Consider the following 13723-nt stretch of genomic DNA (forward strand, 5'->3'; position numbering starts at 1 on the left):
CAATGACAAATGTGAACAAAAAAAACCTAATACAAAACCATGGACAAAAAAATCAGTCACAGAAAAATGAATAACGTTATAAACTGACCTCAAAACTCGCAATGGAGGGTCACATCTCATAGAAATAAATACATTCACAGTCACTGTGCAAGCTAGGACAATTATTTCTTAAAATATCAGGAAAAACAAAAATCAAAAAAAGGAGTAAGCAAGAGTATGCAGAGGATTTGCACATCTCATCTCATTTTTCTCAGGCAACTCAAAGAACAAAATTTAGCTGCTACAACTTGGGCAACGAAGGAAACTATTTTTAGAGAGGAATTAAAGGAAATACAAAATTCACAGATTTTCCACAGAAAAAAACACAGCTGACAGCTTTCCTCAAGGTATATACAACTATTTTATGAGGCTAACTTTTCTGACACAGAAGTGAAACAGTGTCAGTAATTCCTCAAATATTTAATCAAATTTGACTTTTGTCAAATAGTGAATGGGAATACTGGTACATCTGGTACATTGTAGAAGTTAATGAGAAACAAATACATTCTCAGAAGTTAGTTACCACTCATCAAAACTATTTTTTTCTCAATTTACTGTTAGACATTTGGAAGAAAAAGTGAGCTAATAAAGAATGTACTGTAACGGTACAGAAAAATGTGCATTATATAGGAAAAGGGAAATATCAAAGCCACAGATCAGTCAGTCAACAGGTACTGTGTTCGCCACCAGCAACTTATGCTCTCAGAGAAGTCAGTCACTCACTTTTTACTTTTTACAACATGTTAAATGGTGAAACAACCTGATTATGTGGGGCACTTACCTGCAGCTTCCCAGTAGAGATAGGAAGGGAATAATATCAGAGGAGGATTTGTTTTGACAAACAGGACAGTCACAGGAACACAGAAGAGGTCTCACACTGAAATGTTGCAACTGTTTACTTATCCAATTCGGGAGTAGGCTGACTGTTTCTCTATGAATGGGTCAAACTTGAAATATTTTCTACTTTCAGTTCCACTCTAGGTGTATTTTCTCTCTCAGATCTGATCTACCAAATTTTGGGACAAATAATTAGAAATTACTTTAAGGTAAAATATAGTAATATATATTCTAGTAATTCATGTTAAGCTGTGTACTTTGTTGGCACTTTATATGGTACTAAATCATCAAATGATTACTTAAGTCTTTAAAACAAATTTAAAAAACCCCACCAACCTGTAAGAAAAATCTCTTGGTTTTTTTCCAGGTTGTAAACTAGCTGAATTAAGAAGTTAAACGTGTTTATTATTAGGAACAGTAAATACTTGAGTATGACTACTCTCAAATACTTGTGTTTTATGTTGATGCTTACAATCTGAATAATACCTCTGAGTGATGTATTAAATGTATTAAAAACTCTTATTAAATGCAACAGATAAAAAATTAGGTCAATGCAAATGTACTGTATACTTAAAGGATCGATGATACAATTAATAACTAAGAGGAATCAATTTCTATTGAAATGCTAGGCTTGATGCACTTGTACATTATTTCTCTGATGGCATGCTACATTACAAAACACCATCTCCTTCTGACATGCTTTGAAATATAAAGTCCTAATATGCACAGAAACTCTTCAGCCAGGAAGAACTCAATATTCTTCTTATTAAAGTCTGCACTTTGCAGGACTAACTCCTTGATCCAGACATAAGGTCCTAGTGCAAGCAGGTTAGATCATTTAATTATCTCCAAAGTACGTATCTTCTCATAGGCATTGAGCGTATACGTACATGAAGTTGACACAGCCTGTCCCCGCAGGTGGAGCGATCCAAACAAAACTGAGATTTGTAGTCGGGAGATGGCTCACATGTGACGCAACCACGCTGCACATAAACTGGTTTCCAAACTGGTGGTCAGACATAATTCCTACGAGAAAGACACGGGGGAAGATAAACAGTAACACATGTTAATGGCTCATTGCAAGGTGCTAACAGACCGAGAAATACATCTGCCATGTGTTTCATCGTGGCAGCATGGAATGAAAAAAAACCCAGAGATTATGCCACTGAGTAATTAGAATTAATGCCAATGAAAACATTGGAGTTGGCCTTTGCTTGAGCCAAGGCTGACTTTGTATTTACTGCAAGGCTCCATGTATTTACTACCGTTATTCTTCATGAGACCAATACCAGAGGAATTATTTGCATTTTTAAAGGAGGAGTTGGATCACAGCTGCTGTAAATCAATGTTATTCCATTACCTGATTTACACCCATTACAGATCTAAAAAAAAATAAAACCTGAAGGAAAAAATGCAATGTTTTAACAAGCAAAATGAATCTTTTAGAGAAAGGTGTCATCTTTTAATAGACAGGCACATCTGTTTGGAAAAAAGCAGATGAGCTTTGGATTCATGAAACTCTTCTTCTGATCTGAAATAAAAGCAGCAACATTCAGCAGTTTTACCAGTATACATTCCTTTGATTTTTTTTTAATCAGTCTCTAATATACGGATGAATGTAAATGTCATCTATTAATCCCTCCCTCCGGAATTCGCTGGAGTTCACCATTAGACAAAAGAAATGTATTTTTTAACAAAAAACGATATCAGACAGCAATCTTCTCCCCCTCAGAGCCCATCTGTAGTTTCCTACAAATTAGTGCAAACTTGGTTGTTTGTTTAACACCCTTTGGCTTAAAGTAAGGCAATCTTACTTGAGGGGATTACTACACCTTTAATCCTAGTACATTAAACAGTAAATGTCAAAACTATTCTTTTGAATGCGCTTATCAGAAGGAAATGCCTTGTTCCAGGTTACTTCAAATATTGAACCTTCAGTTCAGAAAATGGTAACATGGGTGAAACATTGCTAATAGGATCAAAAGGAAAAGCACATGGTAGCAGGTACGTGCAGGCTCAGCAAGGTCACTGTTAGCTGTTAGGTGACTGTATTGCAAAAAGTTTATAGTGGTTGGTATTTCTTATATTTACTTGTTGCAATTCAAACAACAACAGAGAAACTAACCCCATCTCTGCCTCTCAGAATCTTCTATAACTGCTTTTGACGCCAGTTCTTCTGAAATGTGAACCCCCAGCAATTTCTCTTAACCCCTCACCGATGCAGAGGTGGAAGGAGTTTGCAAGGGAGAGGTTTCCACCACGGAGGGGGGCGAATCCTTTCCGATGCAAACAGGCCTCTCCAGCTGGTGCCTCTCCAGGGACTGCCACGCCAGCAGCACGGTGCAGGGACGGGGGCTGTCTCACAAGCAAACCATGCGAACCATTTAGCAGTTTATAGATCGAAAGCAACATCTGAAATCCCATTCGGGTACCAGTGAGGATCACACACTGTAGCTCAGGGTTATATGTGTTATTTAGCCTGAGGGCTATTAAATTCTAAACCAACTTCATTTTTTGGGGGGGAGAAATGAAGCCGCAGTGAGTTTAAGTCATCTGTCCCAGGAATGACAGGAGGCAGTGGGTGATGGCAGTGATGCCTGTATCTTTTACAAACGACCACAACCTTCTCACTCAGGGTCTTCCAGTTAATTCCCCACTGAAGCATACACACGAGGTCTTCCATCATTCACGCAGTTACATCCTTCAGCTCAAATCCCCGAGTGATGCTAAAGCCCATTGGGTCAGGAAGGCCACAGAGATGGGTCAGGATCCCCTGGGCGGGACCTCTTTTCTGGAGAGTGGTTGTAGTGAAATCCAAGGAGATGGTATTTTACTGACTCTTTAGTGCAGGACGCTAGATGCAGATGAGGTTTGGCCATCTCTCGCCACCCTGCACTGCCATTTTAAGACTTTATTTGCCTTCCTTGGCTAATTGGGAGGAGTGGTATTAACATCCACAAAGAAAACCGCTTGACTGGTGCCCAGGCTCACTGCCCTGGTCTCACTGCTGAAGTCTATCCAGCGGTGCCTTGCTGAGCCGGATGTTTCCAAAAATACGCCCAGAGAGATCCCTTGCAGGGCGAGTTGTATTTAGGCAACTGCTTTGCTTTGCTGAGGGTGGTACCTCTGCTTCTTTCCCAAAGTTGTGGGTCTTGTCCCTCTCTCTCTGAAGTTTGCGCTGAAGCCAGTGACTTCAGTGATGTGGGAGAGGGTCTCTGGGAGTGACGCAGAACACCAGCTCTCAGCTGTCATCATCCCTGGCTGCGCAATGGGAAACAGAGCCAGCTACAGCCTTTAGCAGGTTAATTAAATGACAGATACTGTCAAGGGAGAAACTGCAACAGCCCTTCAGTTTGAAGAAATCCCCCTTTCTTCAGAGCCAGCCAAATACAAGGGAGGACAAAGACTGCCCTAGCCACATCCCCCAGCTGGGGAACAGGCGCACCAGCTTGGGAAATGCGACCGCTTCCCTCCTTGGCAGCAACTTGTGAGTTAATGAATTCCCTAGGTTTCAGGGAGTAGACTGCAAAAATGTGTCTAATACATCAAACACATACAACATCTGTGGAGAATTTCTTTTTCCTTTGATTTACAGTTTTAAAAAAAGAACAACTTCGCAGTGACTAGAATAAATTCTGAACAATGAAAAAACAACTCATTCACTTTTTTGCAGAAAAAAAGTCAATGAATTACACAGAATATTCAAAATTCCAATTTTATCATTTTATCATCATGTTATCTTTATATTTTATTAATAATTTATTGTGATAATTTTTACAATAAAACCAACCACTCCTCATCTGCTGGATCTTTACTGGGTACATCAACTCCATTTTAGAGTTCAGAGTCTTCAGAACATTTCACAAAAATTAAATACTTACACTTCAGTGAGTGACAAAGTGATATTAAAAAAATCTTCTTGATGCTTAAACCTCAAAGTTTCATACTGAAAAGGTGGACATAAAAATCATAAAAATGCCCAAAAATAGAGCAATGCCATTGATACCAAGAACTCACTAAACTAACAATAAAGAATGTTATCTCCCACTTCTGCTTCCGGTCTTTTTGCAGCCTCCTGCAGTGGAGGACAACTCCTCCCTTCTCCTCCATCCCCTCTCCAACCCAGCAGGCTGCTTCCCAAACTGAGTATTTGCCCCATAACAAATCCAAGGACAAATATGAAACAACTTTCTGCTGAAAAAAAAATAAATTTAATATGAGACAAGCCTTATTATATAGCAGCTTTCAGAACAAAATTGTACTCTGTATGTACCTCAGACAGCTTCAAAGCCAGAGTGTGCCTTCATTTAAGGTGCTTGGCTCAGGTCGATATTGTTCTACAGGCATCCCCTGGCATGCCCTGTTGACCAGCATGACTATATATGTTCAAGTCCAGTGTTTACAAAAGAATAATCTTAAGGTAAAATCTTAAGATCTGTCTGTATAAAACTCTATAAACACTTTCGCAAATAATCGAGTGTTTCCATGTGACCTATTGAATACTGAAATGCTCAAAGGTTTGTGACAGCTGCACATCCACAGCTTTAAAATGTGCCACATGCAAAGATGCCGTTAACATCTCTCTGAACTCCTCTTCCCTTGTTTTTTACAGTGTGCGCTCATCATACCAATGTGTTTCAGACATCTGCACTTCCTAGATTCTCCATCCCCTAAAATTTCTGAGACTCCTAAAGTCTCAGTATAATCATTCAAATCCAAGACATGCTTTGTACCTGCCAACAGCACTGCTAGGAGATGAACTAGACACGTTCAGTCCCTCTCAACATTTAACTCAGCAGCTGTTTTTGTTGTGCAAACTTTTAAAAATGTGCTTAGCCCTATTCAATGCACTATCTATAGTCACTGAATCAAAGAACTTCTGTGTGAAGAGGTAGATTTCAAGAGACAGATTAAATACAAGAAATCCAGGGATAGAGAAAAATTATTGAATGGAAAATCTTAGGTAAAGTCAGATGACAAATACATAGCTTCAATCTTTTCATGTGGAAAATTATTTTATTGATAGTCAGAATCGCTGGTAGGGGTGTAGCAGCTAATGCAGGAAAATATTTTGCCTCTTTTATAAGATGGCATACAGGAAGATGAGCAAGATGTGAAGATGCTGTTTTAGGTGGTCCATAAATGGCCAAGCACAAGTGCAGTTCCTGCACTCCTTATTACTTTCACCTTGTTGTGTGGCTTCTCCAAAAGAGAGAACTATAGCAGACAGGAACTGTTCTCCAAGCTGGGCCCCTGGAAGCCAAAAGATGATGTTTTCTACTGGTGGAGCTTGGGAAACATCTAATGGTGCAGATAAATGCAGTAAGGTTTACATCATTTTCTGCTTTCTAAGTCTGAGACATGTGGATCTGCAATAGTCCTGACTTAGACGTGCTAACTACGTAATGTTCCTTATTACAACATGACGTATCCACCTTAATTATCCTCCTTAGAAAGCAGTTTCCTAAATCAGAACTTTATACAAGGAGCTTATCTGCATATCAAGGTCCTCGGTAAATCCTTCATCGAGGCTGTCTCAATAGACTTTCCAGCACTGAACCAGATGGTAGGTTGTCTACCATTTCCTATTTATCCTATGAATTGAGTATGACATTAAAGGAGAGGGTTAATGTTAAATACAGGTGTAAAATGAATGACCACATTTTGTTTTTTCTGCCTTTAAACTGATTACCTGCGATGTGCTTCCATTTTCAAAGTTATACATGAGTGACAGCAAAATGCCAAACATAAAATATTGATGAAATACCAAGAAAATAAAGCTGTAAGTAACCAAATCACTCTGGGACCTTTGGAAAAGTAATCATTCCTGATTAGTAGATAATAAATTTAAGTCAGAAACAGACACTTTCAAATTAGATTTTGCATTATATAAAAATGAAGTACCTAGTCCTGGGAACAGTCTTTTCCCTTAGGAAACAGAGCTGGGGACCTGCGTTTTCCACCCAGGCTCTAGCATCTCGAAGGGTGATCCATAAACCACAAGCTAAGCACGGGTCTGCCTGGTGTTTCGAAGCCGGGAGTGATGCAGATGGGACCCTGCCAGAATACCCCTCCTGTGCTGAATCCCGTGCTGAAGCGGCCGAACCAGAGCCTCCAGCTTGCTTCTCCCCTACAGCACCAGGGACTTGTTCTGAGAAGGGATGTAGGACAATGCATTTTTTCCAACATGGAGAGATGCTGGCAGCCACATTTTTAATAATAATCTATGATTTAAAGCAATCACTGTGACTGAGGGCTTATGCCTACAGTCTCTTCCCAGAAGCACACCCTCCCTGTGAAGTTGAAGATTAATTGTATATAGAGGCCCCTCCACTCTCCTGCTGCATATAAGACCGCACTACTCCGATGCAAGAGTGCTGGGACAAGTGACATAGCTTGGTGGCTACTAACAAGGAGCCTGGCTTTTTAGTAAAGTCCCTGTAGGACAGGTCTCCAGGATCACCACAGAACCAGGGTTCTCCTGCAAGTTGAGGGAAAGCCACGTGCCTCTCCACGTCCTTTGAGGAGCAACAGAGGCTGCAGCACACTTGGGCTGGTAGCTGGCAAGACCTGAATTCACAAACACCCGTGTGCAGGCCCTAAGGAAGTTTTTAGGCTGAAATCTATTCACTGAATGTATATAGACACCAAGCACATTTTACAGCTGCTGGAGCTGCAGTTTTCAGATGACATTTTCAGAGCTGGGCACCTGCCTTTGTCCTAGGTCTCTTTGGATGTTTAAAGGACCCTTTTGATCCTTACCTGCAAACACATGTAAAAATGAAATATGTGTTTTCCCTGAATGCTATAGCAAGTGAAATAATGGTTTATTTTTAGTTGCTGGAACAATATTTCAGCAACATCCTTAAACTGTTATGAACCCCTTTCAGGACTCTGAAATGCAAGTCTTAAAATTCTGTGGAGAACTAGTGGTAGGAAGAAAATTAAGTTTCTTTCTCTTTGTGGTTTTTTAAAAGAAAAAACCCAGGCATATGTTTAAGAAAAACATCAGTAGTCTGTGTTAAAAAGGACTATTGGGAGTAAAGAAATATCTGGGGCTGGTAGCTATAATCTCTAAAACATGAACACAAAGGTACCATTATGAGCTTACACAGTTTCTACGCAGGCAAGTGGCCAGTTAAAGGCAACTGAATTACCCAGGCAAGCTCCTGCCGAAGTGAGGGAAGGTGCAGAATCTGGCCCTAAGTGCACTGCACCCACCTAGCTAAAATATGCTGTTGCTGATTGATTTGGCGGGGGGATGATTTCATTCTGCTTCACAGGAAAAACACATTCTTGTTTGATAGAATGTAACAGACTGCTAAAGCGCTTGGTGGCCCTTGTAATCAATTAAGGGTCAGGATGGTTTGATAAATTATTAAATAGTATGAAGAAAGAAAAGACCAGCAACCGTCAGATACATTCTTCCACCCAGCAGTATATTACCGTTATCTTTCTTGAAGCCATGTGTTTGTTTCATTATTATTATTACTGCTTCATTATTAAATAATAGATCCTTTCAGCATATGCAATGTTGGGAAAAATACCATCCGTGGGCTAATAAGAACAGTAGAAAAAGAACAGATAAGTGTATAACAACTTAATAAAGTCTGTCACTAAAATCCGTATCTCCTTTTGTGGTCAGAAGCCAACTGGAGCCTGAATACAGCGATCTGATTCCTATGGCGTACAGCTGAGCTGAAGTGACTCAGTATGGGCTTTATAACCTTTTGCTACATATATAAAATTTAAATGTGTTTTCTTTATAGTTCTGAAAACAACAGTTTATTGCAAGTTCACATTTGAACTACATTCACAGTTCGGGATCCAGGTATGAAGCAGATCAGGTTAGGGCATTTCGGTGCTAACAAGAGCAGTGCCTTATGTTCACATTTTTTGAATACTTACTGAAGCGAACACTTCACTAGAAACACAGGTTTGCAGGAATGAACCCCTAATGTACAGATTTATGAAAATTTTCTCTGAAAGATACAATATTTTTTTGCTTAATCTCTCTTTTAACTATTTACTTTTAAGGGATTGCTAAAACTTTTGAGCAGCCTTTTGTTAGAACCCACTTAGGGGTATAATTTCATCTCAGGGATTTATGAGTGCCGGTCTCATTAAACCTAACAGGAGTTACACATATGGAAATTGTGGTGCACGGGGAGGAGAATATCCCCTTTCATTTGCATAATTCCCCAAGACACTGAATGAGCCCCTTGTGTAGTGTGCGATATGTCTGTGCGAGTCGGGGGGGGGGGGGGGGGGTGAGACCCCAGTCTGCAGCATCTTGGTGGTTTTAGGGTGGCCATTGTCAGGAAGGATGAGAGGGCAATTTACAGCTGAAGCCTAAGCGCTCCATGGAGAGCAACACGGTACTAAGTGCTCCAAGGCAAGTAGATATAGTAACAGTAAACAGGGACCAGCAGTAACATAAATAGAAAATGCTAATAAGCTAAATAAGCTACTGTGTTGCTGAAATATAGAGGAAGAAAAAAATATCTTTTCAAAGGCTTGAGCCAAAATCTATTTTAAATGTTTTCCTAACAGCCCCAGCATGTTTTATAATAGCAACTTTTATATTTTTCTTTATAGAAACCTGCTAGGCTGGTACCTTCAATCTGTCCCAGCTTTTCGTAGGTCTATTTTAGCAATGTATTCCAGCTTACCCTCTTGCAGAAAAGCAGCTGTCCCTGGTTTGTATTCACTTTTTTTTTTTTTTTTTTTTGACTGCTATTGTATTTGGCTTGTGAGTGTCTCATCCATATGAGCAACTCTTGTACAACTTCCCAAAATTATTGCATTGTTCTGAATCTTTCCACTTCACAAACCTTAATATGTGTCCCAGGAGCCAAACACCAGACACACCGCTTGATAGGTTTTGTACCAGTGACAAATGTGACAAGGGACCACCCTGTTATCACGCCAGACATATGCTCCCACCAGACTCATTCTCAGGACCAGCAGTAACCACATCCTTCTCCTTACAGCAGTGACAATTCACCAAGGCACCTCCAGAGCCCCTGGAATTGCCCCGAATTTACTTTGGTAGAGGTAAAACTGCAAACCAGCAGTCTTAACTGACAAAACTCTGCTGACCTGCTCCTTAAACCGTGCCGTGAACCAGCCAAACCTCCCTGCTCACTGGCAAAAGTAACATCAAATGAAACATTGCTGTGCCACAACTAGAAAACACCCACGCAGCCCAGTGAAAATGTAACCGCCCAACACCATCTGATCAGAGCTGGAGAGCATCCGTTCCTAGGCAGTAGCTTCCAAAGTTGTTTTTTTAATTGACTCTTCAGCCCAGACTCTAGCTGTGTGGGGCCGAGTGGTTCGCATAGTGACAACACCCCTGCTTTGGCTATGCTGGCTTTGGTGACACATCCCAATAGCCTGCTTGCTCCTCTATAGCCTAGTATGACTAATTGGGATAATGGCTTCAAGGTTTTACCTACAAAACCCTAAGTCTCTTTTTAATTTATTTTAAATGACCTTAATGGTTTCTGGCAGCAGTCTGCCTTGTAACACATTTCCTCTGTTCTGATCCTCTGCCCGTGGACATATTTTGCATTTGCCCACATTGCCGTCACCGCCTCAGTCACTTGAAGGACTCACTCAGCTCCTGGTATCTCCTTGCACTGTCCCTAAGTACACTTTATATCTCTGTTATTGACATCATTGGTGAACTGTCATGTTTTAAAATTGATGGTTTCCTCCAAAGCAAATTAAGTCAGTCAAACCAATCCATAAGGATAACTATATAATGAAACCAGAGGGACTTCTATGGAAATCTTTTCCACGTGGAGTATTTATCATTTACAGACGTCTCTTCTTGTTTTGGAGTGATGTTGTTATGCGAGTTCTTCTGTCCTATTCCCCAATTCCTTATTTCACATGATCTGAAAGTCAACTTGAAACCCTGTATTGTGTACAGAAGCCATGGTGTGTCCCTCACCAGCGCTGGCTGCAACATCTCCACAGAACCAGGGGCAGGAGGCAGTTTCTATCCAGAGGAGCAGTCCTGGAGGTCTCCTGAGCCCCTCCCTCCCTACAGCTCGACTTACAGCAGCCCCAGCGATGCCCGCATTCAGGCGAGCTGCGTAAGGTCTCCTACAGCCCCACGTCCCCTTGCTGGGACACCAAAGTGACCTGCGGCACGGCCAGTCCCACAGCCTCTGGGAGACTTTTGGAGCAGTGGTGTCTTATAAAAGCCTTTCCTATCTGCTCAGCAAAGACTGCATGCAGGAGCTTCGTGTCTGCGAGGGGAAAGCCAGCTGCGGCAATGACAGAATATGGTTTTGTCTTCATACATTTAAACATGGCCAACCACTACAACACGTGCAATTTGTAAACACTAGTTTCTGTAACACTGTGTTCAGGAGTGAAGACATTTGCACTTTTTCAGCGGTTGACACCAGTGGTGCAGGAGCACTGGTTTGCCTTTTGAGAGTTGAGGAAAGAGTTAAAAAATCCTCAAGATTCATAAACATAAAAACTAGAACTGTAAGTAAAGCTGCTTAATGGGCACCATGGTCATCCCCAGCCTCTGCAAAGGGATGAAGGGAGCTGAGAAATCACCGAAGAAGTTGGTGGGAGAGGTAAGGGAGAAGTGTGAGAGGAAAAATGGTTTTGTAGGTTGAATGGAGGAATTTCAATTAAAATTGCCAATCTCCAGGAGTTCTTTTTTTTCTCAACTCTGCTGAGATTCAACACTGCTGGCTAAAACCCCCAAGTACCTCTGTCCACATTAGCGGGTAGAAGGAAGCACAGTCCTGCATAGCACCTGCATGCTCCACAGATGTTCTGATGTATTGAGATCAAAACTGCTGGATGTGCCTCTTCTATAATCACAAATCTATTACATGTACGGCGTATATAGCATAGGAGAACTGAACTGGGCATGCTCTGGCTGGCAGACAGGCAGGGGTGACAAAGCTTTGGGGCTTTGGGCACCCCGGTGAAGGGTGAGCATGTGCTCAGGCAGGTGCTGTGTACAACAGCGAGATGGGCGATTGGGGGAGCCTGGAGGTGACGGCCAGCATGGCTGTGATAGCGGGCTGAGACCAGTGTTGGCCACCAGCATCCAACTGGCTCGCACCAGGGTGATACCCTGGCTATGCGGTGTCACCTCGCTGTCACCAGGGAGATGTATGGGGGGGGACAGAGGCAAAGTTTTGATATTCGGGGACTCTGTAAAGCTGGAGTTTGAAAATCAAAGTGTTTCCCTGATACGCACTTCTCACGCTTTCCTTCATCACTAAAGCAGAAATATCAGCTGTGATTTGCAGACCTTTGTGGTATTTTTGGCAATAAAGAAAAATTCCTTATCTACGAACACCCAAACAGTTGTTTTAATTCTTTATTTTTCTACGAATATTGCAGGAAAAAAATAGAAAACTGGAAGCTGACCACTGAGAAGTTTGGCAGTTGTTCCCTTCCTTTTGTGAAATGGGCAATAATTTACTTTGCCTCCTGTTCTGTCTTAAAAACTGCAATGATCCTACTCTTTGAAACTTCATGCTGCGTCTTCCCCACTAATCATCAACGGACTATAATGTTGAGAGTATTTCACTAAGCAGTAACTAAAGAGAAGAGCAGCATGCCCTGCAGTGTGAATTTCTGCATGCTGGAAGCAGAATGGTACCCATGAAGAATAAAACTCCTCAGAAAGCACGTTACAGGCTAGCAAACATGAACAGCAGCAAAACTTTCAGGAAACAAAACCTAAACACAAAACTTCACACACCAAAATAAACAAGAATAGTCACAGCCAGCAAGCCCAGAGGGAGAGCAAATAATTTTACTCATTCATTTCCATATTACTACTTTTAACTCTAGTGAGAAAAAAATCACTCAAGAGAAAAAATCTGGTGCAAGGCCTCCCAGCCATATGGTATATATTAAGGCATACATACCACAGACAGAAAATTGTAACGCCGCACTTTTATTTCTATCTGACAACACATACTGTCAGTTGAGAGTCGCAAAAAAAGCAGAGAAGAAAGTAATTCTGCATTTCATTCCTTTGCCTGAAACCTACTTCTTCTAGACAAAACACGATCAATCCCAAATATGCGAGAGCACTTCCAGATCAGGTATAAGGAAAGCAAATAAAAGCAAGCTACCAAGAACAGTAACCCTCTTGTAAACTATCAATGTAAACTGTAAATTTGGGGAAGAAGACTGCTGTTATTGAAGTCTTTGTCCTCAAAAGAGCACTTTATGACTAAATCTTAAAGGCCAATCTTCTGCTGTCATTTAGTATCCAATACAAGATCTTAAAATATTGTCCTGGGAACGCTGTAACGAAGCTGCCATTGGGTCGGCGCAGCGGCAGGGCTGAGCTGTGTCCCCCAGACCGGTGAGCGCTGCTCCCGTCCGAGCTGCACACACTTGGGCAAGCTGCAGCTCCCTTTGGGGTTGGTATCCTATGGACTTAAGGGGAAAAAATTCAAACGGAAAACGATATTCACATCTGAAGCCTAGTCAGCATTCAGGTGATAGCAGCTAATGCCACAATGTGGGTAAAAATTGAGTGTGCTACAGAAATAGGGTGCAGGGAGCCTCCGCTACATGACCTCCAAACCAACCCATAGCTTTGCTGGAAAGAAGAAAGCTTTACCCAGAGCTATGGCAATATGAGGACAAACCCAAGCAAACCATCACCTGTAAGAGGTCTGAGATGCTTTACAGGATCTGGGACAGAAGTGGAGAAAACCGTCTGGGCTCCAGGCTGTGACATGCGGGGGGTGAGTGGGAGCGGAGCATCCTGGGTGCTCCTGCTGCTGCGGGCGGTCTTCGAACTAGGTGCTTGAATTTAGTCTTAAAACTTGCCTGGTTC

General features: G+C 41.6%; 1 protein-coding gene across 2 annotated transcripts in view; it reads right to left on the bottom strand.

Moving 5' to 3' along the window:
• The window catches only part of RELN (reelin), a 297263-nt gene that overhangs the window by 209674 nt on the left and 73866 nt on the right, over positions 1-13723 (bottom strand). For both annotated transcript variants that reach the window (XM_075738184.1, XM_075738246.1), the window contains exon 3: positions 1767-1902. In XM_075738184.1, coding sequence (XP_075594299.1) covers positions 1767-1902 — 136 coding nt within the window. The remainder of the gene's footprint in view (positions 1-1766; positions 1903-13723) is intronic.

This window comes from Balearica regulorum, chromosome 1, assembly GCF_011004875.1.
Source record: "Balearica regulorum gibbericeps isolate bBalReg1 chromosome 1, bBalReg1.pri, whole genome shotgun sequence".
NCBI lineage: Eukaryota > Metazoa > Chordata > Aves > Gruiformes > Gruidae > Balearica > Balearica regulorum.